Source organism: Anolis sagrei, chromosome 3 (assembly GCF_037176765.1).
Source record: "Anolis sagrei isolate rAnoSag1 chromosome 3, rAnoSag1.mat, whole genome shotgun sequence".
Taxonomy (NCBI): domain Eukaryota; kingdom Metazoa; phylum Chordata; class Lepidosauria; order Squamata; family Dactyloidae; genus Anolis; species Anolis sagrei.
The window spans coordinates 114,204,785-114,231,706 of record NC_090023.1 but is presented as its reverse complement, the minus strand read 5'-3'; the positions used below and the strand labels follow the sequence as shown (position 1 = coordinate 114,231,706).

The following is a 26,922-nucleotide window of genomic DNA, read 5'->3' as shown; positions in this document are numbered from 1 at the left end:
AACACCCAACACTACTTGCCTTGAGGCATCCCTGCTTTGGGAGACACACTGTGCTTGTGAGAACTACACATCTGCTTTTATCTGTTCAAAATTACCTCGAGGAAGCTGTTTTTTGCATATTGAGCAATTGCTCCCGCCATTAATGAAGCGATTCGGAAATTTCAGAAATTTCCGACTTTTTTTCTGGGAAATTTCGGAAAGCATTTCTGAACCGAATCGCCAGTGCCCCCTACATCCAAAATGAGTTTTGAACCATACTGGCAACATAATAATAATAATAATAATAATAATAATAATAATAATAATCATAATCATCATCATCATCATCATCATCATCATCATCATCCTTTATTTATACCCCGCTACCATCTCCCACAGGACTTGGTGCAGCTTACAAGAGGCTGAGCCCAAAATACATCAGAAACAAAAAACACAACAACAATACAATACAATACAACAATAAATAACTCATAGCAAAGCAAAACAATAACAAAAATATCACGATGCATTTAAAAACCTGTGGCAGGGCCAAATGCAATGATTATTTTTTTTTAAAAAATGCTGGGCATGTCCAGATGAAAAAGGATGGATATTTTGGGGATGTGGGTGTGCAAACAAATCTAACTCTCTCGTAAAGTGCATTTGGGACATATTGCTTGGGATTCCTTAATCTGGGAGGGCACACTCGAACATCCATGTTTTCAACAGACCAGGAAGTGTCTATGGACAACAGTCTCCTCAGCATGAATATGAAATAAAAGCACCTCCTCATGGCCCGAGCTGAGCACTGCCTCCAGGTGCCGCAGATGAAAGGGGGAAGCCTTGCCCATATTTGTGAATTTCTCTGTCATTGTTGTTCACTGTATACAAGGCAATGGATGTTTTCCTATGTATGTGGATACTATAATCCATTCTGAGTCCCCATGGGAAGATAGAGTGGAATATAAATAAAGTGAATTATTATTATATTAATAAGTAGTACATGACCTTAGCACAAAAATTTAACAAACCTTGTTCATATTAACACTTTGCTAGATTTGTTGAAAAGGTGTTGGAAAACATCATCATCATGATTGTCATAATTTCCCATATATTCTTTGCCCCGGGCACTTCAATCCTGTGGGGGATGTTTATTCCAATCTGACTGGCAACTATAAGACATCAGCCATCCCTAGACTGTGGCAGGACCTGCTAGAAGAGCTGCAACAGCTAAATGGGCTGTTAGATTTCAAGTCACAATTGAAGACCTATCTCATCCAGCAGGCGTTGCTGGAAAAAACAGTTGCATATTTTTGGTACAGGTTTGAGTGAATTGGACAATATTGGAATTTAGGATGTTGACTACATTGCTATATAATGCATTATATAATATAAAGGTAAAGGTTTCCCCTTGACATTAAGTCTAGTTGTGTCTGACTTTGGGGGTTGGTGCTCATCTCTATTTTGTAGCCAAAGAGCTGGCATTGTCCAAGGTCATGTGGCTAGCATAACTGTATGGAGCGCCGTTACCTTTCTGCTGACGTGGTACCTATCGATCTACTCACATTTGTATGTTTTTGGATTGCTAGGTTGGTATAAGCTGGGGCTAACAGTGGAAGCTCACCCCGCTCCCCAGATTAGAACTGCAGACCTTTTGATCAGCAAGTTCAGCCACTCACTGGTTTAACCCGATGCACCACCAGGGACACATATACACTATATAGCAGTGTAAATCCAGCCTAAGAAACCTAGCTTAATTTTTTTCAGACATGGGGCCATGCTTCAAAATTATTACAACACATTCGAATAGGTTTGCTGCAAATGAGATGGTGTCAAATTTTGATGTTCTTTACTACACAAAGCCTAAATTGTGGTGTCAGTTTTATAGTTTCAAGGGTACAGAAAAATGTGGGGATTTGCTATTAAATGTTTGCCAAACTATGTATGAATCCAAAATTTCAGGGTTTTTAGCTGCAAATAACATATTTAATGGTATTTCCTTTACTGGAAGTACTGGAAGTTGAAGTGGAAGTTGAAGTGGACAGCAGTTGAATGATTTATGTGTGTGGCTTCTTTGGTTTTTCAGAATTTCTCCTCACTCTCAAATCAGAAGTAAGTAGAGGAAGAAATTGAACACTGCAGGTGAACCAAGTTGCTGGCATCCTTAAACAAGCAAGGCAGTGGGTGGAAAAATGTGTTCTTATTCTAAAAGAATTCACATTTAGCAGATGGTTACACTGAATGTTCTCCCCTTGGGCAATGGCAAATGGAGAGAATCCAGGTTGTGAAAGAGTTTAGGACACCCCCCCCCCCAATGCATAACTTAAAACAGTCTCAACTGCTATTTTAAGTTCACTTAATTTTTTGCTTGCGCTGCAGTTATTCCACTGCGTCTTTGGCACTACCCTAGGAGGTTATCCTATCTGTTTGATTATCAGTATCAAAAGACAAAAATGCCTCTCAAAAATCTGGTACAAGATTCAGCAATTGGTGTCCTCGGGCTCAATCTGGCCCCCAAAGGATACCGCTTGGCCCTCCCTCAGTTAAGAACACTGTGACAGAAAAGAAGCACAGATGTAGCGGCAGCTATGAAAATTCGATTTGAGAAGAGGCCAGTTTTGGAGCTGGAAAAATGTGCAAAGAACAAAGAAGCAGGGGGGAGATGAATTCAGAAAATAGACTCAGCTGGGAAGCCTAACAAACATCTGAGCCAAACTGTGCTGCCAATGATTGTTTTGGGAACAAGAATTGGCTGAGGGCATTAAACTTAATCCGTCCAACTTCTCACAAATCTGCACTTGCCAAATGATGCCAGAGTATCCATGAAAGGTGTGGGTGCATTGTGTACCTATTTTCACCAGCAAATGCACAATCTATTTTTAATGCAAGGCATGGGTGTCGGCAGTAGAGATGGACCTCTTTCCTACCCAGATGTTTCCATTCTTGTCCTCAGTCAACCTCATGCAGCTTGATGGAATTTGGAAATATGATACAGATGTTTAAATTAGAAAGGCTGGATCCTTGCTCATGTGTGGAAACATAGATCTAAGGCATAACAAGACCCTGCTTCTCTGCCTGCCTACCCCAGTTTAGCACATATGTTGGCAGTACACTTGTTACACAGAAAATAAATCTTGATATATTCTATGGCCCAAATTCTCCTGCTCCTCCACCCAATCGATCACATTGCATGAGCTCTGCATTTTTGTCCCTTCTCCTTGACTTATGGAATAGTCCCGAAACAGAGCTTGGAAAACTTATTTTTGAACAGCAATGTCTAGAATCTTCCAATCACTGTGGAAGCTGACCATGGTTGTTAGGGAACACTAGGACTTATGCAGTCCCAAAAGTAACCTTTCCAAGCAATGGTTCTGCAAACTGCATTTAAAAAGTAAGTTTGTAAGGGAGGATTGCATACACATAAAAGACTAGACATTCTGATATAATAATATTATAAAAGTGAAAACTCTGCTTCTTAAAGAGGTACAGAATGTTTATTTTCTGCTTTCCTTTTTAGCTACTCCTTCCTCCACTAGAGATCCCATACTGTGAAGTATAGGCTGCCATATGGAGGTGAAGGTGGTGTGGAAAGGCAGAATAACACATTTCAGCACAACCTAAGGCTGTCACCATGACTCCACAGTAAGTGGAGTGAGTGACATTAATCAATAATGCTAAAGAGTGAGCAAGTCCTGAGAGGCTCACAGGTTCACTAGATGCAGGAACTGAAAACACTGTCCTCCAAAATTCTCCTCACTACCAAAACTGAGACATGTTCCATTCTGGATCACACTTCTCAGAATACCACAGCTGAAGGATTGTGGATGTTGAAGACAAAAAAGGACCCTTTTCCATTTCTAATGACTGATGAATATAAGCAGCAGTTCAAAAACATGAGAGTCAGTATTTGTCAAACTGCATCTTAATGGTTTTAATTATTTTCAGGTTCCTCATGTCAAGCACTCTTGTGGGCAGGGAGGTCATAAAGAAATATCTTAAATACTAAATATATAATACAATTAGACAGAAGTAAAATAAACGAATACAGGAACAGACATTTTTGTCTCTATTTGCAAACACACCCTGACTTCCGTGGTAGAAGGCCAACCAACTCAAGCAATGTAATTAAGGAGAATTTGTCACCCCAAAGGGAAAGCTTTCCATCTAACCTGCCTACTCGGCATCCTGTACATTTGTAAATTTGTTTGCAATGAAAATCCTGAGATAGCAGCATGAAATAAATTGCATGTGTTTAAGGTAAATTGTCAAGATGACTCCAAGTTCAAGATCAAATGCTGCATCCATTCAAGCACCACTTCCAGGATTCCAGTAGGATGTGAATGTAGGGTACAATCCATTGACTGAGATATGGCAATAAGAATTGGCACTAACATCCAGTGAAAATTTTGTCTTATAAATATGAAGTCCAGCTTGATATTGACACCAACCCAAAAGGGCAGGGGACAGGAAACATGCAGAATGTAATGTCATGCAATATCAACCCTCATGCTGAGAGAATGGAAAGAACAGTGGCAATTTCATGACATCATTCTACATTTTAAATTCAAAGCCTTTCTTGCCATCCAAATTTACTTCCAAATAGATTAGAAAAATGCAAAACTACTCCTAATCACAATGTTTCTACTTTATTGCTTTCCCTCATTCCCTTTCTATGAATGCTAAAGCAAAAGTACAATATATAGTCAACCCTCCACATTTACAGCTTTTGTGGATCGGTTTATTCATTTATTGGGTTGAAATGTTCTCTCTGCCAGACATTGACCAAAGTCACACTGGAGGACCTAGAAATTCTCAGGTTTAAAAACCTGCATTTTTGTATTTATGGTTTTTTTAATGTTATCACTTTTTGGTGGTGCTGTGCCACTAACTCCAGCAAATGTGGAGAGCTCACCTTAAAATAATAAGCTATATGCATATTGAGCAAAACATATAGAACTATACTTTTATTACCAAGATATCAATACATTATGCAATCATTCTGTTGTAAACCGCTATGAGTCGCCTTAGGGCTGAGAATGGCGGTATACAAATGAAGTAAATAAATAAATAAATAAATATGATACAGACAAATAGACAAACAAACAAATCCTGACAAAGCATACTCTTACAAAATGAATGTGTTGGTTTACTTTCTGAAATTTCTAACCAAAACACTAAGTGATGGATGGAAGACTAAAGGAGTTCATGTTATGGAAATTCTGTTCTCTGCCTGAAATGTGTATGCATACATGCATGCAATCTGTTTTGAAGAATCATTACAAATGTCTTTGTGTTTGTAATGGGTATCTTATTTCATGGAATGGTTACATTTTAAAAAAATAATAATGACAGTCCATTTGGTTGCTGGAATGAGGGAAATCATAGGAAATCAGACGTGGATTTGGGGATGAATTGAGGAAACAACTGTTGATTGATTACATACTTCTACTAAAACTTTGGGTAAAATTTGTACTAGATGGTGTTGGTGGCAGTTCCTTCAAGTGTGCAGCCCAGTGCCATCCCAGATAATTTCAAAAGTTCCCTAACGTTAGTTATTTTCATATAAATATGAGAGGATCCCATTCATAATCAGCCAGTCAGTTGTAAACCACCCACCTATAGGCGCAAGCATTTTCATCCCTTCCGCCACAGACTATTATTGTAAACAGGTAGAGGTTTTTTTTATTAGTGTGACACATATTCAGTGGATAATAATCATGAGTGATGAAAGGCTCACCTTCCATCACAATGGCATCTATGAGTAAAAAGTGTAAGTCAAATGATTTGTGCCGGTGTTTAATGAAAAGTGCCAACATGGATAAGCTGGTCAAGGAAAAGTATTGTCACGTTTCTCATTGACATTGTAAAAAATGAATGTTTTTTTAATTAACGGTTTGTAATTACAGTAGAGTCTTGCTTATCCAACATTCTGTATTATTCAACGCAGCCTGCTTTCCACTTTTCCTTAATCCCTCCTTATTATCCAACATTTTCACTTATTCAGCATTCTGCCAGCTATTTATGTTGGATAAGTGAGACTCTAGTGTATTGGTTATTTTTACTAATAAATATATTGAATTTAACTTTTTTAATTGGGTTTTCACTTTGAGTATTTAATTTTTCAAAAGGGCATGGGCCACAGCAAAGTTTTACCATAATACAAAAAACGTTATGGTTAAAACTTAAAATAATTCCAAAAAATCATTCTATTGGTGAATTATTATGTAACTTAGAAGGCCTGCAGTTATACATATGGTCTACAACTGAGGTATGTTTCATGCATATAGGGTTAAAAATGACTGAGAAACGAGCCTCTAAAGTTTCCCCAATGTAGCCAATGGGGAAATCTTGCCTGAATTAACACCCCCCCCCCCCCAATTTTGGCAATTTCCTGGTAAACAAAATAAGGGGTTAGTTGAAAACGGAACTGATAAGTTATAAATCAGTTGCAAAGAAAGGTTGCTATATGTGTAGGAAACATCCTGTCACTCCATAAGCCTAACATCTTTCTTCTGTAGTAAAGGATGTAACTGCACATTGGTGAAGAGAAATGACTCCTAAATGAAAAAAAGGCTAAGAAATGTGCCCATTATCATTACAGACATGTTGTTTCACTTTATTTGTTAATATATTATTTTAATTAAACTATTTGTATCTCATTCTATATCATAAGATTTCAAGGTATAGGCTTCTATTGCTTTGCGCCTTTTTCTAACTTTAAGTGACTCTAGGCAACTCTATTATAAGGCTTTCTTGACAGACTTTATTTGGGGGGGGGGGGGGAGTCTGTTGCTTTCATTTAACACCATGTGATTACCCAGGAGTGTGTCACTAGTCCAAGGCCACTAAGTGGGTTTCATGATTTGAAAACCAGAGTCCAGTCCCAGCATCAAACCATTATACTACACTGTCTCTTAAGGCAAGAGTGCAGACAGAAAAACAACAAAGTTAAGAATGCGTTGGTCATCTTAGGTCCTTTGCTGGAAGAAAATAAAAATATATTGGCAACTGCTCTTAAATTAGACACTTACTGCTGTATCTCATTTGATTTTCCAAGTTCTTACTAATTCAATGGGTCAACTCCAGTTGGATCTAACAACTGTCTTTAGGCTAAACAAATATTTTAATTGATAATACTTTGTAGCAGTAAATTAAGATAGGTATCCCTCCTGAGCAGAAAAGACCTGTTGCTTTCTTCTTCCCATGTTCCAGACAATAGTAGGTTGGGGAAGGAGATCATGGAAAAGAGGAAGCAGTGTCAGTGGGGATGGCAACAAAAGGTATGGGAGCACACGTGTGTTCTGGAGATCATGGCTAGGTGTAGATCCTTCCAGTGTGGACATTTGGAGCACAACCAAGGGAAGAAGCTGTCACACAGAGAACAAAGAGGTGTTATATAGAAAGAATTCTCTAATATTCCTTGACTGCTTAGATCAGCAGGCATCTGCTAACCCATTTAGCAAACTATTCCTTATAGAGCATACTGCTGTGGTGAAGTCATGCATTTCGAAATTCTGAATTCATAAAAATGAGACAAGAGAATATGCAAAAATCATTAAAATATTTTCTGCAAGTATATAGGTGAAAGTAAAAGAATGAAAAACCTCCCAAATTGGGACTGTATGATGCTGAAGAAATAGCACAGATGTTGAAACACTTTGTAATGTGCTCAGGTTCTCTCCCCATTTCCATTTCAGAAAATGGCCCACCATATTTTCCACTAGCTGAAGCCTCCAGGGGAAAAAAGAATGAAGTCTCATCATCAAATAAAGTTGGCCGAAATGGTTGTAGGTTACTTTTGCTGTAACCTAGATCATGAGATACTGAAGACTGAAAACATCCAAAGAAAATGAGCACAAATTACAAAAGATGTCCCTGTGCTGCTCAGATCATCGGCCTACTAATTGTAATATTATTTGGACATATTTGGCTAGCCTCTGCCTGTTTGTATACCAAATGAAGAGGTGAAATAAACACTGAGAACTCCATCACATTAGAACATCTATTCACTTTAAATCCTGTGAATTCCTCCTGCAGAATTCTGGGGTTTGTAGTTCAGGGAGGGGCCTTTAAACTGCTCAGCCAGAGAGGTCAAGGGTAGCAAGTTCTGGCAATGCTTCTCAAAAATCCAACTCTCCCAAGCTCTAGTTGTTTTTCAAGGTTCTTAGAACCAGATAAATGACACCGATCAGAATTTGAACTCCCCCTCTTTGCAAACTCTAATGGAAAAAACCTTGTCAGGTGCTGTTATTTTTCACAGGAAAACAGTTTTGTTGTGATATTTTGTTGTGACCTTGGGGTGAGAGGAATGGGTTAAATCCCCCACCCTGATATACTTGCATTATTCATCCTCAACTTTCCTTTCCTATATGACTGCTATGCAAGTTGGTTTTTGAAAAATTAAAACAAAATGCAGTTTGAGCCTGGGAAAGAGAACAGAACAGATCGTTCCTAATAACAGGCAGAACTGGTCAAATGCACTTTTGTGACTGACACATACCACCTAATAAAATTTAAAAATTACATTCAGAGCTTGGATTTCCATGGATTTAGGTCTAATATTGATTTAACACCCACTCTATGCTTTGCAAATAGGGTAATAATCTCAGCAATGTTATGCTTTCTCCTCCTGTTCCCCTGGAACAATCTGTCCTTTTCCTTGGTTTCCTTTATCTACATGTAGCTTATATGTTCACTATCAATGTGGAATACAAACACAGGATTAATACTAGTGTGGGAAAATATTTCCTCTTTGCCAATGTTAATAGACCAACGAAGGCTCCTGACTTACAAAGCACTGTTACCTAGGAGCTAAGTTTTACATTTGTGTCAGGAAATCTACTGATGAACTATAATACTGGTTGGCCATTGATTGGGAGGTGGTGACCCATGCATGATCTGAGTAAAGGTTCAGTATTTGTGCTTAGAGAGCTGTGTAAGAGCAAAAAGCTTGTATTCATCTAAAAATTGCACCCTTACTAGTCATCTGCATCAATAAGGCTTGCACAAAACATACATTGCTTAACTGTACTTTAATTCAGTACAACTAACCAAAGTTCTTAACATGTGCGCCCAAAATACCAAGCATTTGTGAAAACCATATTCAAGCACCAACAAACTTTTTTCATATTCTCTTCTATTTTCATTGCTAAAAGGAGAATTTTCATGCTGCTAATACAAAATTGAGTTTTATAGGGATAATCTATACTGGCTACAGCCAGTCTTAAGGCAACCACATGTACCCAGGCAAACCCGCATAATTGCCATATTGGCTTTCACATGATCCAGCTGGGCCAAGATTACACTGGTCCCACTGGATCATTACCTCATCCTCCTTTTTGCCTTCACCACTTCCAGACAGCCACAGAGCTCCGTGAAAGCTCCTAGTAACCATAAACATCCTGTTCTGACATCAACAGAGGTGCCCACATGACTAGGAAGAAGGAGATGGCTAATCTCCTCTCCTCCTTCTTGATGGTGTGGATGACCCTGCTGATGTCAGGATTGGGTATCCAAAATTGCTAGGAGCTCTCATGTACCTCTGTGTCCACTTCAGAGTGACAGTGGCGATGACACGGTGATGATCCACCCCTTTTCCTTGCACTGATGAGCGCAGGGAAATGATGACGACACTAGTATCCTCAGGATACCCTGGAGTTTTCATGAAACTCTGGAGTAACCCTGAAATAAACGTAATACTCACTGGAGTTAGGTGAGCATCATGGGAACAACTAAAAGTGGTTTTACAGTGAGTCCAGGTTTTCTTGCACATATAGACTTGCCACCAGTTTCCCACTTCCACTTTCCACTTTCTTCCTTGGCTTACTGTACTTCAATTGCTGCAAACTTTGTCCAAATTGCAACAGTAGTTTGCACTCAACTCAGTAGGAAGGGGAAGAAAGGAGAGGGCAGAATCCTTTCCTATCAGGCTCAGGTAAAAGCAAATTGTTAAGTCCTCTTCTAGGAACTCAACAGTGGTGGAAACCATGGGACAGCACTCAACTTCATCCCTTTACCATTGTGGGTTATGGGCCTCCATCCCATGACATTTTCCAGTTGTCCCCGGCTTCCTCCCACACTCTTCCCAGCTTCTTTAATGAGGATATGGGATTCTGTGTATTCTCGGGGCTTCCTCTTAGCACACTGCCAGGACGAAACCAGGATGGAGCCAAATGGAGTCCCACCAGAAATAGCCCTGGGTCATATGGTGGGCTCCAGCAGACTCCATCCCAGCTCTGTAGATACTCAGAACTGCAAATAATAATGAACCCTATTAAAAGGAGGATTTCCAGCTAAGAATATCACAGAATCATGAGTATTAGATTACTGCTGGAATGGGTAGGGTGGTATTATATGGTTTTTAATAATCTTTGCCCTCTTGCTTGTTCATACATGTCCCAGTTTTCATCTGTGAAATGTTGGCGGGTATGTAATTTACATTTTCTTATTAACTGTATAAACCTGTATATAAGTCAACCTCATGTTTAAATTGAGGGCAGGTTTGAGGCCACAATTAAGAATTTTGTTATGAGCCATTTTGCAGGCAAAAGTATTAGTGTCATCTTATTAATGCCTTTGGCCCCTTTCTACACAAAGAATAGGGTATTTCTTTTAAAAGAATTATTAACTCATAAAAAAGGAGTAGAGAAGGAAAAGACGAGAGCTTAATGTGTCCTGTAAGAATAGTGTTAAAAAACAAAAACAAAAACAAAAAAACCAAACAGCAGTTCTTTGGAGAAATCCGGGTTGGGGATGGGGTACTTTTACATTCTCCCAGGACAAACTAAGCTATTGCTATTCCCCACCCTTCTTAAAGAAGTGGATGGTTTGTTTTTAAATAACAGTTATGGTACATTAACCCATAGTTAAGTTGACCCAGAATTTTTGGGGTCCATTTTTGATTATAATTTCAGGACTTACACACAGGTACATACAGTAAATCTCTGATTTTCCATTGCTCCAACAGCACAAGTGTTCTATATTTATGGATAAATATCTTCTAATAATTTTGTTGGTATTCAAGAATTTTGCAAGAGCAGAAGTAGGTAAAATATTTTAAATACCATATAAAATTGTAGATGAACTGAGTGTGGACAGTTGCCTTCTCGTGGAAATTAATTTGTCAAATGAAATACAAGAGAATAGAGGTTTATATTTTATTGTTAATTAATTCAACAGGAATACATTACAGACTTCCAGTGGCACAATATATGATCATTTAAGGAATTAGACTCAAGTCTTATAAATTTTTATAAACTATTAAAGCAAATGGAGTAATATGTTTAAACTCATTGTATGAATGGTTCACCTCAATCAGAAAATGCTGCTTGAAATTAGCTCATGTAGTATGGAGCCCCCGGTGACGCAATGAGTTAAATCCTTCTGCCAGTAGGACTGGAAACCGACAGGCTGAAGGTTCAAATCCAGGGAGAGTGTAGATGAGCTCATTCTGTCAGCTCCAGCTCCCCATGTGGAGACATGAGAGAAGCCTCCCGCAAGAATGGTAAAACATCCAAACATCTGGGCGTCCCCTGGGCAACGCCCTTGCAGACAGCCAATTTTCTCACACCAGAAGTGACTTACAGTTTCTCAAGTCACTCCTGACATGAAAAAAAAGCTCATGTAGTGATCCATCTCTAACTCTCTAGTTAAAATTTTAGGGTCAGGGTTAGGGTGTTTACAAATACAAAACCAGTTCCAGATTAGATAACATGACACGTGTATCATAATTAACATATGTGATACGTTTAGATGAAACACTACATATTTTGTTCTTTATCAGCAGAGCTGATATTGAACCCTTTTAAGAAGCACTGCAAAAATGTAACTTTTATTGTTTGAAATTATTATAGAGCAATTATATTTATTAAGAGTGGCTCAATAGTTTCATTTTAGAAAATATGTGAGAATAATGCCAATCCTCTTTCTCTTAAAATTTGTTGTAATTTGATTTGTGAAAACCATATTCCAGGCTTATTCAAAAGATCAAGAGGCATACAACAACTTCTGGCTATACACAACTGCATTTTGCTAATGGGATCAGTACATATTCTGTATGTGACTACAGACTTCATCATATGGAATAATTAAAAATTTTGAGATTGTTGGTTTCCCCTTAAGCTTCACCAAACCTGATTTTGAAATTAAACTGAAGATTTTCCTACCCTCATCACACCTAATGCTCCTCTTCGCTTTCTTTAAGAATTATCCATTTGATTTGTCATCACATGGGAGACATATGTCTCCTCCCACTGTTTCTTTCTCCATTTTCTTTGGATAAAAAAAATCCTACATCTCGTGGAAAGTATAAAGCATATTACATTTACTATAAGCACAGAAACCTCTCAATTAAAAAGCAAAATCTATTTATTTTGCAATTGAAAAGAGATCTATTACTGTTCTTTCCTCCTCGGTCCCAAAATAGTAATGGCAGAAGAAAGGAAACAATATTGCCTATCTTGACTCCTCCCTCTATGATGATGTCATTGTTTTATTTACATCAGTAAAGAAGAAATTCCCATCACATGTTAAATCGGGCATTCTTACACATCTCTACGTGGGGAATTGAAAAAGAAGTAAATTGCCAATTGCCAATTGCCTTAAGAATCACGGGAAAACTCACACTTTAGAAATGGCAAAATACCGTTGGACTCTGAGCCCCTAGCGTTGGAGTCCCAACGGCTCATTGTGTTGGGGGATTTCAACATCCATGCCGAGCCCGCCTTATCAGGAGCGGCTCAGGACTTCATGTCTTCCATGGCAACCCATGGGGCTGTCCCAACTAGTAACTGGCCCTACTCACAGTGCTGGATACACATTAGATCTGGTTTTCTGCCAGGGAATGGGGGGGGGGGGGGGAATGGCGGCGATATAAAGAAGGTGACTACCACTCCGTTGCCATGGACCAACCACTACCTGATCAGGTTTAGGCTCACTGCACCCATTAACCTCTGCAGGGGTGGAGGACCCATTAAGATGGTCCGCCCTAGGAAGCTTATGGATCTGAAGGGTTTCCTGATGGCTCTTGGGGAGTTTCCCACCACCTCGGTAGGCGATTCTGTCAATGCTCTGGTCACTCTCTGGAATGGGGAGATGGCCAGGGCAATAGATACGATTGCTCCAGAATGTCCCCTCTCAAGTAGCCAAGCTAAACCATCTCCTTGGTTCAATGAGGAGTTGGCAGCAATGAAGCGAAGAAAGGGGAGTCTAGAGGGAGTGTAGCGTTCAGATCCAAGTGGGTCAAATCGAACACAGCTTGATGCCCTTCTAAGGACATATGACACGGCAATAAAGGCCACAAAGAAATCTTTCTTTGTGGCCAATATTGCATCCACAAAGAACCGTCCGGCAGACCTGCTTCGAGTTGTCAGAGGCCTATTAAATCCCACCACCCAGGATGGGAGGCCTGACAACTCAACAGCCCGCTGTGAAGCATTTGCTTGGTTCTTTGCGGACGAAATTGCTTTGATCCATTCTGGTCTGCACACCATGTTAAGGGCAGTCTCTGAGGATGTAACACAAGCACCTGCTTGTCTGGTTTCGATGGATTCATTTCAGTTGGTGAAACCCGAGAATGTGGACAAGATACTTGGAAGAATGAGAGTGACCACATGCATCCTAGACCCCTGCTCATCCTGGCTTCTAAAGGAGGCCAGAGGGGGATTGGCCGAGAGGGTAAAGGTGATCATTAATGCCTCCTTTCGGGAAGGCAATATTCCAGCGAGCTTAAAACAAGCTATAATAAAACCACTGTTGAAGAAACCATCACTGGACCCCACTCAATTTGTCAACTATCAGCCTATTTCCAATCTCCCCTTTTTGGGCAAAGTCCTGGAACATGTGGTGGCCTCACAACTCCAGGTATTCTTGGAAGACACGGATTATCTGGATCTGGCAGTCTAGCTTTAGACCAGGACATGGAACTGAGACAGCCTTGATCACCTTAGCTAATGATCTACACTGGAAGCTAGACAGGGGGAGTGTGTCCCTGTTGGTTCTGCTGGACCTCTCAGTGGCCTTCAATACTGTCGACCATGGTATCCTTCTGGAGTGCCTCGCTGGAATGGGCCTGGGGGGCACTGTTTTACAGTGGCTCCAGTCCTTTCTGGAGGGTCGCACCCAGAAGGTGTTGTTGAGGGACACCTGCTCAACTCCACAACCTTTGTCTTGTGGAGTTCCACAGGGTTCAATACTGTCTCCCATGTTGTTTAACATCTACATGAAGTCGTTGGGGGAGATCATCCAGAGTTTCGGGGTGTGGTGTCATCTGTACGCAGATGTCCAACTCTGTCATTCATTCCTTCCCACCCACCACTAAGGAGGCTGTCCAGGTCCTGAACTGGTGCTTGGCTGCTGTGATCATCTGGATGAGGGCGAGCAAATTGAAATTGAATCCAGACAAGGCAGAGGTACTCCTGGTCAGTTGCAAGGCCAAACAGGACACAGGGTTACAGCCTGGGTGTGATCCTGGATTCATCGCTGAGCCTGGAACCTCAGGTTTCGGTGGTGACGAGGGGAGCATTTGCACAGTTAAAACTTGTGCGCCAGCTGCACCCGTACCTTGGGAAGTCTGACTTGGCCACGGTAGTCGACGCTCTGGTTACATCCCATATAGACCACTGCAACGTGCTCTATGTGGAGTTGACTTTGAAGATGGTACGGAAGCTTCAACTAGTTCAATGAACAGAGCCAGGTTGCTAATAGGAGCAACACTCAGGGAGCATACAACCCCCTTGTTGCTCCAGCTCCACTGGCTACTGGTTTGCTACCGGGCCCAATTCAAAGTGCTGGCAGAGTAGCTAATATAGGAGCTAATATAGGAAATTGAATGACTTGACAATGGAACTGTACAATGCTTGATAATAAGGAGACGTTAATGATGTTGTTTTATTGCTCTTGTGATGTTTTATACTGTTTAATGTTTGAATCTATATTAATTTTTTATGTGTACTGATTTGTTGGAAACTGCCTTGAGTCGCCGATTGGCTGAGAAAGGCAGTATACAAATACAGTGAATAAATAAATAATAAATACCTGGGACCCACAGTTGAAACTTGTGTCATGTGATGGGCTCTGTTGGCTGCTGATTCTTAAATGTGCAGAAATGCTGATTTTATTGCATGGGGTGAAGTCTGGAGTTTACATTCACACAAGACTGAAAGGCTGTGTCTGCTCTTCCTTGTAGAGGGGGGGGGGGCATAACTCTGTTCTCTACCAGCTTAGATTCCAAAAGTGCATGTTAGGAGATATAAAATGATCATTTATCACCAGAGGCAAAGGGAGGTGGCAATGTATTTCTTTTGTAATCACACCAAAATAGACTTTCAAATACACCTCCCTCAAAATGAAACCACCTTGGAGCACAATCCAAGCATAAGCCAATATAAGGTCTTAGAAACCGTACTTTTTTTTTTGGATTACCACTCCCCTAATCCAATGGCAATATACAATATATAGAATATTCTGCATAGAAATCTACACCTTATCCAATCATTTTGTATGAAATGGTATGCAAGTGCCAATATATGTGTTCACACATTCACTCTGACTCTCTCATACAAAGGCAAAGAAAAACAAGCACACTAAACAATGGAGGAAAGGTGTGCAATTTTTGGAAAGTATAATAATTAAATGATCTTTAACTCTGTTTAGTCAACAGGTTTACCTCTAATAAGTATGTTGACTAAAGTATAATATGAAGTGAATTTTCATTCAGATCAGCAAAAAGTACTCCAGTTAATTAATTTTTTTTTTAGAATGGATTTGGGGAAAATCTTCCAAACTGAAAATGTATCATCCCAGCTCACCATAACAAAATGTGAGGAATGAATGAGAATTAACTATCACTAGTTAAGAGAACTCATATAATACTTTACAACTTATTTTTTCCCCAGGAGAAGCAACCATTTTTTTTAAACTCACCTTTACTATGCCACGGATGTGCATCTTTGCTATCATTTCTGCCGTGTAGAGAAACATCAGTAGTGTATCAAGAGCAAAAGTCACATACTGAAGAGGTGGATAGTGTTCAAAGGTCTTTGGGGTGTTCATGCAAACAGAAATGACACTTATGATGGCACAGATACGTAGTAAGGAGTGGACCCACTGGAAAAGAATAAAAAAGCAGTAAGACGTATATAATCTCCAAAAGTACAAATATGTGACATTTCATTATTTCTTTTAATGGGATCTCATGACCTACATGAATTTGAGTGAAATTCTTAATTCAGAAAGAAAGAGAGCAAGCAAACTGTAAAGTCATATTTACTCTCCTTATGTATGTAGAACAGCTTTGCAAATAATTACAAAAGGTTCTACTTGCTCTTTCCCCTTTCCATGTCTGTCCCATTTCCCCATCATTGCAAGATAAATTATTTTTAAACAGAGAAAAATATAGAATCAATAAGCATTTCTCAGAATCGAGAGTTTTCCAGACATATTCTACTATATTCCACCCTGAAGTTTCAAGAACTTATTTGACCCCCTCAAATGTACATAGATTAAAAATAATTCAAAAGTGCTATTTGAAAAATATCATTCAGCAAAATTCTGTACATTTCTAATTTTGGTGGTTGAATTTGTTGAATATTATGTCTTTCTAAACCATGAAGGGTGAGCTCTGTTCTTCGAAGGATGGGGTGCATTTTTGTTCCTATTCTGTTTGACAATCACAATACATGACAAACAAGATCCCAATCTCTCTTCTCTCTCCACCATTGTTCATATAATAATAATAATAATAACAACAACAACAACAATAATAATATACACATAGTCAGTATATGTATGCATGATTTCAAGTCACCTGTTGATATATCGTGTCGCCATGAATTTCTTAGGGATTTCTTAGACAAAAAGAATACTCTAAGGTGGTTTTACTAGCTCCTTATTCTGAAATATAGCCTTCAGCTATATGAGCAAATATTAATCAAGCCTGACCCTGCTTTGTTTCCAGGTGCCTTTAGAATAGTCTCTCATTCTACTATGGAGATATTAAATGCTCTAAAACCTTATAACTCCCAGAGAGGAGAAGCTCATACACTAGAAATAGCTGCCTTGGGTCCCATGCCAGGAGAATGGGGCACATTAAATATGTGAATAAATAAAACAATATTCCATCTTATGTATAAGATAAAATATATATGGCATGATCCAACTAAATGCAATACTCTTCAAATGTCAGTGAATTCATTGAGAAATATTTCAAACCCAGTCAATGGGATTTTGTACTATTTTACTTTGGGTTGCTCAACCTCTAAGAAATGGGAGAGGAAAGTTAAGCCTACAAGTTTCATAATGCCCCTAGGGCTCCATTTTTGTGGCTCCTGAAGCCCCTCCACTAGTGTCCCAAAGTCCTATAAAGCCTCTGTTTTTTTTATTTTAAAAGGAAGTAGAATTCTCATATGAAGAGATGTCAGCAAATCACATGGAATGCCTCCCTGATACATGCAAGCATGCAAAAAACAACAACAAACAACAAACAAAGCACTTCAAGCCCCCTCAGAACACAACCCATTTTTCCCTCTGTTTCTAAACAGTGGCAGGAAGGAAAAGAAAGGGGATATTTTCATGCACTCAGGTAGGGATGCAGTTATAGTGAGGGATTAGCCACTCCATCCTAGGAAAAACCATGGTTTTTGAAAACTTACTGGTTTGTTAATCCACACAATATCTGCATTATCTGATAATGATTCATCAGGGCCAAAATCTGTCACTGGCTGGGCTTCTACCCTAGAACTCTGTTTCCTTTTAAGCATATTGGAATTAGCTTTGGTTGTCTAATTTGGTGAAATCTGAAAAAAAGGAAGAAATGTCCAAGTTAAACAAGTTAGAGAATGAAAGAACATATGTCTAGATTACAAGCCACTAAAATACATGCATCTCATTCATAGAAATGAATGTGAAAACACAAACATTGCATAGTTACCATAACAGGTACAAGTCAGCCAAACTTTCTTTATGTTTTCCAAATTGATTCTGAGGTATCCTTTTTGAAAAAACAGAAAACTCTAAGCCTTTTCTTTATGCAATTATTTTCAATTAGAAATCTTTTTATTTTATTTGTTCTAATTATATACCACCTCTCTCCCATGGCCCAAGACTTAGACTACAAGGTCAACTCGAATATGCACCATTCTTCTTCTTGTTGTGTGCCTTCAAGTTGTTTTTGGTTTATGGGGAACTGAAGGCTATTTTTTTCAAGGATATCCTTGGCTTGATTTATTCAGAGTTTTCCTTTTCCTTCTTCTCAGGGTGAGAGAGCATGACATACCCAAGTTTCACCAAGTGGGTTTCCATGGCTGAGCAAGAATTTGAACTCTGATCTCCAGAGCGATGATTCAATGCTCAAACAGCTACACCACCCTGGCTTTTGAATGAAACTATTTTTAATGTAAAAAACCAGCCCTCTTTAGCAATGATGTGCTTCCAAAATTTCATTTGAATAAAAAAAGCCTGGTGGAAGGACAACTGAGAAAGAGCCACAGAAGGGAGTTTTACAGCTTGGGAACAGCTACTCAAAGGACCTTATTTACACTCAGGGAGGCTGAGAAAAGAATCTCAAATTCTGCAATCATCACACACACACACACAAACATACACACACAAACATTATTTATTTAATACAATCAAATTACCTCTACAATTAAACAAATAAAAACCGAGTCCTGCTTAAGGTGTGCAACCTAAAACAATGCAACACAAATGCAAAACAAAATAATCCCCATACAATGGAATGAAAACATAATACAAATCAAATTGACAGTACATGTAATCAAAATATACTAAGCTATACAATTGAAATGGTGAGAAAAATGGCAAAAATAAAAAACACACACACACAGAGATGGGCCAAAAAGGGGAGAATGCCATCTGGAGTAACACAGGTGAGTGGCTATACAATAAAAGTACCCAGAATCTCTCTGTAAATTCCCTCTTTTGTACTAGCACCTAATGCTCAGGATCCCTGATCTCCTTTGCATTTCTCAGTCCCACCAACAAATCAAAATTGTTTCCCGTGTTTGAGTTTTCATTTAAAACATGTTTCCAACTAGGTTTTCAGAAACTGGGCCCCCATCTACAGTGCCATATAATTCATTTTGAAACGGAATGTATACATAATATGATGCAGTTTAACTGAACAACAATATATATTGTAGTTTCAAATTACATTATACGGCAGAGTAGATGGGGCCTGATAAGCTAAAAACATTTATTTATGTGTACACACAAACACACATCTATCTCAGGGCATCGAAATTAGATGTTACACAAGCATACAGCTGTAGCATAAACTCCAAGTCAATTTTATAACCACTGAAGTGTCTTAGTTAATAGAATCAATGTCTACATTTTCTTAAGAAATGAAGTAAACTGAAACACATTTCTGCTTCTGTAATGTACATATGCTTTGAATTGCTGTCTTTGGTTCTTAAAAAATCCGCACATAAGCTCAGCACACCATCAAGGATACCAACAATGGTAACAAAGACTTAACAAGGATCACACCTTTCAATATCAGTTATAATTTCTATTCAATATTGGGGCATCATGACACTCAAGGCAAAACTTACTTTCTGAATATTCTGTAACATTTCTTGAGGACGTTCAAAATCTAGCAGGAGAGATTAAACAATATGAGAGGGACTTAACACTTGTTGAAAAATAATTTATGCAGACACGAATACGTAGAGATTTCACTTGATGAAAAGAGATATACTTCTTTTTACATGAAATGATTTGAAGATTCACATCCAAATGGCAGAATATGGGCTCCTTTTTGTATTATCAAGATGCTTTGTTTTCAAATTTAGGAAACAGATTCTTAAACTGTGAGACGGGGTTCTCACTGGTGATATCTTTTAACAATATACTTGTTGTAGCCTGGTCAGATTCTGAGTGCTCAGAACATGAGGTGGTTGAACGTCCCTTATCCAAAATGTGAAAATCTGAAATACTCCAGAATCCAAAACTGTCTGCATGAGTAACTGAAACACTGTTGTCTTCTGATAAAACTTTGTTTCGTGAACTATCATGCATAAAATTATCTTCATAAGGTAGATATGTGAAACATAAATGAATTTTATGTTTATACATGGATCCCATCTCAAGATATCTTATTATGTATATCCAAGTATTCAAAATTAGAAATAAATAACACTTTTGGTCCCAAGCATTTTAGATAAGAGATGCTCAAAATGAGATAACTGTGGAACTTCCTAGAGATTCAGTGACTAGCATGAACAACATTGGTCAAAGGAACAAGCAAAAGAGGTAACTATGAAGATGTTAGAATGATCTGCAGCTGAGAAAGGAGAAATAATTCATGAGACAACTGTCCCCTGGAAAAGCCAGAAGTTTTATGGGAAAGTGGCAAGAAGAAAGCAGTTGATGAAACAAATAGTCCTTATCAAATCCTATTTGAAGTTTGCAAAAAGGCATGTTGGGGGCATAGCAAACATTTGGAAAAAAGTGTTGTCGCATCTGATTAAATACCTGTAGTGATGTTGGCCAAAGTGTCTTGAGAGATGTAGGGGGGAGGGAAGAAGAGAAATCACTGCCTCTTTTCCTCACTTCCATTTCCTAATGCTCTGGAGTCCAACATCACTCCAGGCACTGAGTGACAGTCACTACCTATGCCACACCTGTTAGTTGTCATTACAAAACAAAAACAAAAAAAAACAAACAGAATGGGGATAGTGAGTGCCATCCCATGTCCCCATGCCTCCTGAGCCCAGGGGAATATAGGGTAGCTATGAAAACACTTGTGCTATCTTGGAACCAGCCCAACTTCTTACATGGACCTAAAGTCATTATTTGGTCTGGGTCCTCAGGGATATGTGTAATGCACTTCAAGGATGTGTTATGTGGCCTTGGCCCACATTAACCTGAACCGGCTCCGTTTATCATGTAGTCGGCCACAGAGCTGATTCATTGATCCTCACCCCCCATGCCCCTTGGGATAATAGGTCAGAGAGTGGCTTGATGAAATCCAGGCTTCAATCTGATAGAGAATCTTTGGTGACATTTGAAATCTGCTATTGAGGAACTCAACAAAGTTGGACTACTTTTGCAAAGATGAGGAAAAAATCCATGATCAAGTGGTGTCAGTCTAATAGACTTGTCCAAGATGATGAACAGTTCCCAAACCAGCTTCTAAAAACTGAGAGTGTGAATACTTACACAGATAAGAAGTACCAGATTGATTTTGTTTACTTTGTATAAATGTATGTACGTATATATATAAAAGGTAAAGGTTTCCCCTGCCATTAAGTGTAGTTGTGTCAGACTCTGAGGTGGGGGTGGGGCAGTGCTCATCTCCTTTTCTACGCCGAAGAGCTAGCATTGTCCACAGGGGCCTCCAAGTTCATGTGGCCAGCAAGACTGCGGGGAACACAGTTACCTTCCCACAGAAGCGGCAGCTATTGATCTACTCACAGTTGCATGTTTTTGAACTGCTAGTTTGGCAGAAGCTGGGCCTAACAGCGGGAGCTCACCCCGCTCCCTGGACTTGAACCACCAACCTTTTGGTCAGCAAGTTCAGCAGGTCAGCAGTTTAACCCGCTGCATGACCAGGAGGTCTTTATGTGTATGTGTATACACACACACAATATAGATACATATATATTTCTCCTTTGCAATCTTGTATTTCCTGCATATCAAGTAGAAACTATGCCTATTAAATCTATTTTGTTTCCAGGTTGTAACATAACAAACTGTGGAAAAGTCTAAGGGAATTAATAATGTTGTATATCTGTGTATTTAAAATGGAGATGGGCACTTTGAAAATGTGAAAATGCAATGCCTTTGCTTTCTCTGTCTTATCATACAAGGATCAGTCAGATAATTCAGTTCCTATCTTTCTATAATATTCTCTGAATGTCAGGCAAGTTTGTAGATTCCCGTGGGTGCATCATATTGTAAAAGTAGTAGCATTTCAATTTACTATGTATCCCCAAGGCAGTTATGAGAATGACTTGGACAAATCTGACTTCATATTCCCCACCTTAATTCAGTGGAAATCACAAAAAAATCTATTTCATTTTATTAAGGCATTACTTTTAATTTTGATATCTCATTTGAAGACCTAGCCAGGTCTATAGCCATCCAACCTATGCCCAAATAATCCAGGATAATGAAACTAAGGGTTTGTTACAGTCTTGAGATATAATGAACCATAAGCAGGCCTAAATACCTTAAAGGCACCCAGCCCTCTCTGGTCTCTGAATCAATCTACACTTCAGAAAAGTTTGTAATTCACTATATGTAAATACACAGTACATAATAAAATTAACTTGATGAACAGATTTCATTGGACTGAGCCATTATATTGGACTATGGCTGGGCAATGAAACTAATGTAATAATATCTTCCCCAACCGAATCCTGGGAAATGTGTGTGATGGGTTTACTGTTCTCGGCACCTACACCAAAATATAAACTGCAACTCTCACCAGTTAAAAGTTATATTTAAATTTTATGTGAATTTAAATATAATTTTTCACTGGTGAAAGCAACAATGAATTTTAAACTGACACACACACACATACCAGTGGAATATTCTTATGAAGGCTTATAGCTACACATGTAACACAAATGTAAACATACATTATCAATGCCTCTCACTCAGGCTGAGAGAGTGTGACTTCCCCAGGGTCACCTACTGTGGCTCCCAGAGACCTAGCCCAACATTCAAACCACTACCTGACACTGGCTCTTCAGAATATATATTTGATGAACATTGAGTGGGCTAATTTTCTGTATTAACATTCAATGTTTTATAAGTGATTAGCCATTCCCTGCCACACATTGCTGTGGCCCAGTCTGTGTATATATGCTTTGTGTGTGTATATGTATATTTGTATATATGTGTATATATGTGTGTTTGCATGGGTGGGTGGTTTTGTGCATGCTTTGTAATTTATTTATTTTTTTGGCTTTTTAAGTCTCTTCTGCTGTGTTTTTTAGTGTTTTTATGAGTGTTGGTCACTCGTTGACCTGATATGTGTATTGTGTCCAAATCTGGTGTCAATTCATCCAGTGGTTTTTGAGTTATGTTAATCCCACAAACAAACATTATATTTTTATTTATATAGATTACAGAAGTCCATAAACTTCTGTATAGTATAAATCTTACTACATTTATGCCAAATTATCAGTGCATAGGACTGTGTGGTTAATTTTGTGTAAAAGAGGGGCTCTAGAGACACAAAAACATTAATGCTTTTTTTACTTGAGCTTTCCGAACATTTTATGCTAGTGACACACTTTTTAGACATGCATCATTTAGTGACACATTCATTCAGTTTTACTAGCAAACTTGAGGTTAAACCTGTTGGAAATAGCAACATTCTACAAGCCTCCTATAATTCAGATTCCTTACTATATTGTATATGTGTATTGGTATGCAGTTTCCCCTTAACTCTATATTGTTTGAGGTTGTGGGAGGGACTGCAGACCATGTGATCAGATCTGGGACTATTCAGACTGAGACTCCACTTTCATTGTGAATATGCCTTAGAGAACTCACTGTTTAAACTTTCAGCTGATAAGCAATGTACCGGTATGCTGAATGCAGGAAGATTTTAAGTAAATCAACTGTGTTATTTGTAATGAAAAATGCTTATTTTTATCTCTTGAGAACATGATTTCAAACCAAATTTATTTTATGGGAGAATAGATAGGTTTTTCGGCACTGAAATAACACTTCTGAAGATCTGTTATATATTTTGTGCATTAGCATAAACTTTGTTCCTAATAGTTCAGACATAACCAGCTATATCAGTCTAATAACTGAGAAACCTAACTTCCTTGCATAAATACAAGTGGATATTTACCACTGAAGAAAAGATTCAGTCAAATGAGTTTTTAGCTCTTCTCTGGAAGATGATACTTTACAAAAAGATTATGATTATTTCAAATGGCGTGAATGCCAATTAATCCCCAAAAGGTCACACTTCCAAAAGGCTATGGAGATTCTGGCTTTCCAAAGGGTTATGATCTCAAAGGTCATCCTTTTTCAAAATTACACCAATCCCTTAAAAGAGATACGGACACATACCTAAATTCTAATAATAAAACGGATGCAGATACACCCAATTTCATGAAAACATTTCATTCATATTTTTAAAAAGATGTGATGTATTGCTTATTTCACATATTCTCAGAAATTTCTCATTAGATTCATGGGGAACAGCTACACACTGCAGCCAACTTATTGATCTGTTGCAACACCCAGTTCAGAACGTTCTGATTTAGTGGGTAACCCTGGATGAATCTTCTTACCTGCCTCAAACACAAAACTGCACACATCCTGGTGGTATGTGTTCTTCCTGTTTCTAACCTCAGCAATCTACCTGTCTTTTCTTACCAGAAAAGAACTGTCATGGCAGAAAACACTGAGGGCCCTTCCAGACAGGCTCTATATCCCAGGATTTGATACCAAGTTTTGTGTTTATCCCAGATTATCTGGTGGGGACCAATGTAATCCAGGTTAATGCAGAGAACCTGGGATCAGATCCTGGGATATAGGGCCTGTCTGGAAGGGTTCTCAGTGTCTAATACAGTGTTTCTCAACCTGGGGGTCAGGAACCTTGGGGATTTCAAGAGGAGGTGTCAGAGGGGTCGCCAAAGACCACCAGAAAACAGTATTTTCTGTTGGTCATAGGGGTTCTGTGTGGAAAGTTTGGCCCAATTCTATCGTTGGTGGGGTTCAGAATGCTCTTTGATTGTAGGTGAACTATAAATCACAGCAACTACAACTCCCAAATGTCAAGGTATATTTTCCCCAAACACCACCAGTGTTCACATTTGGACATATTGAGTATTTATGCCAAGTTTGGTCTAGATTCATCATTGTTTGAGTACACTGTGCTCACTGGATGTAGGTTAACCAGAACTCCAGAACTCAAGGTCCATGCCCACCAGTATTTTCTGTCGGTCTTGGGAGTTCTGTGTGCCAAGTTTGATTCAATTCCATTGCTGGTGGGGTTCAGAATGCTCTTTGATTGTAGGTGAACTATAAATCCCAGCAACTACAACTCCCAAATGTCAAGGTCTATTCCCCCCCCCCCCCCATCCACCAGTGTTCACATTTGGGCATATTGAGAATTCATGCCAAATTTGGTCCAGATCCATGAGTGTTTGAGTCCACCGTGCTCTCTGGATGTAGGTGAACTACAATTTCAGAACTCAATGTCAATGCCCACCAAACCCTTCCAGTATTTGCTATTGGTTATGGGAGTTCTGTGTGCCAAGCTTGGTTCAATTCCATCGCTGGTGGAGTTCAGAATGCTCTTTGATTGTAGGTGAACTATAAATCCCAGCAACAACAACTCCCAAATGACAAAATCAATCCCCTCCAACCCTACCAGTATTCAAATTGGGGTGTATTGGGTATTTGTGCCAAATTTCATCCAGTGAATGAAAATACATCCTACATATCAGATATTTACATTACAATTCATAATAGTAGCAAAATTGCAGTTACGAAGTAGCAACAAAAATAATTTCATGATTGGGAGTCACTACAACATGAGGAACTGTATTAAGGGGTCACGGTATTAGGAAGGTTGAGAAACACAGGCCTAAAATGTCTTTTGATGGATAGCAGTCCCAAGCACACCTGTTCTGGCAAATTGAGATGCTGAATTGGGCTTGTGTCAAGGCGACACAGGGGAGGATTTCCTGCCCCAAATCCCCAGGCCTTTGCGATGCTGCAGAAGGAGGCCAAGAAGCAGCATTTCAGCCTGGCCTATCAGTGAGCCATGCCAAGGGGGTGCCAAGCAGAGGTAGCTAGCTAGCAATCTGAAATCATCCTTTGGCATAGAAGCTGGTAGAAAAGAGGCCTAGAAAGGAGGAAGGCCCAGATCCTCTTGCAAAGGCAGGCCTCTTTGTAATTCACCTGCACACAAAAAAGGAAAGGTGGGCGCTGCCAATGACTAACTCCCCCTTCTAGAGCAGCCCCTTCTTTGGACTCCTCTAGTGCCAGTCTCTTCCTGGCTGGAGAAGGGGGTCAAGGGAGTGAGTGCTCATCTGCCCCCTCCTTTGCTCTGCGATGGAAAACAACCAGGCTCCCTCCTTCCTCCTCTCCAATCTTTGGGAGGGGGAGAAATCCCCAGGTAGAAAGAGCCCCTCCATGCCCTCCCTGGCATCCAAACTGGGATGTCGGGGGCTTCCTTTGCTTCCGACACGCCGCCCTCCCCTCCGCCCTGGATCCTCCTCGTGAAGGAAAACGGGAAGGAGCCGGATCTAGGGGAATAGGCGCGACCCCCGCAGCCCCCCCTTCCCTCCCTCCCTCCCTCCCTCCCTCCGCCCCGCATCCTTCTTTGGCCGTGCAGCCACCTACCGCCTGCCTCTCCCTTCATGGCGGGGCTGGATCGGGATGCTCAGGCCCCCCGTGAAGCTGACTGGGGCGTGGGGAGGGGGGAAGGAAGGGTGGGTGGGATTGGGGTGGGCTGGTTTGGTCCAAAAGCGGTCCCTCCTCCCCGTCCCCGCGTCTCCGGTGAGCAGAGAGATTGCGGGAAGGAAGAAGGAAGGAAGGGAGGGAGGAAAGAAGGAAGGAAGGGAGGCGAGCAGGGCTGGCTGGCTGGTTGCTGGCTCTCGCTCGCTCGCAGTCGCCCAGCAACAGCTGTTCCCCGCCAGCCAGCGAGAGAGCCAGCATCCCCGGCACGGAGAGGCAGAGATGACACGCGCAAACGGCGCCTCCTGCTCCCTCCACGGGCCCCTTCCCCCTGGGTACACCAGACCCTCCCCCCCATGCCTTCCTGCCTCGGGCGGAGTCCCCTTCTCTGGAGGCTTTGAGGCAGAGGCTGGGTGTCGGGGGCTTCCATGGGGCCCTTCCTGCATGGCACAAGGTTGCACCCCGTGGCCCTTCGGGGTCTCACCCAACTCTAGGCTCTTCCTTGGCCCCTTCCTCACCCTCCACCCCACTCAGCTGCAGCAAGGA

The 26,922-nt window shown here is 40.0% G+C and overlaps 1 protein-coding gene across 3 annotated transcripts in view; it reads right to left on the bottom strand.

Annotated features, from left to right (window-relative positions):
- The window catches only part of NALCN (sodium leak channel, non-selective), a 275,342-nt gene extending 248,671 nt beyond the window's left edge, over window positions 1-26,671 (bottom strand). For 2 of the 3 annotated variants that reach the window (XM_060769568.2, XM_060769570.2), the window contains exons 1-4: window positions 26,323-26,671; window positions 19,551-19,591; window positions 17,628-17,771; window positions 15,901-16,083 (exon numbers count right to left, since the gene is read on the bottom strand). In XM_060769568.2, coding sequence (XP_060625551.1) covers window positions 15,901-16,083; window positions 17,628-17,735 — 291 coding nt within the window. In that variant the 5' untranslated portion in view covers window positions 17,736-17,771; window positions 19,551-19,591; window positions 26,323-26,671. The remainder of the gene's footprint in view (window positions 1-15,900; window positions 16,084-17,627; window positions 17,772-19,550; window positions 19,592-26,322) is intronic. The other variant, XM_060769569.2, reaches the window with a different exon arrangement.
- Between the last annotated feature and the right edge of the window lie 251 nt (window positions 26,672-26,922).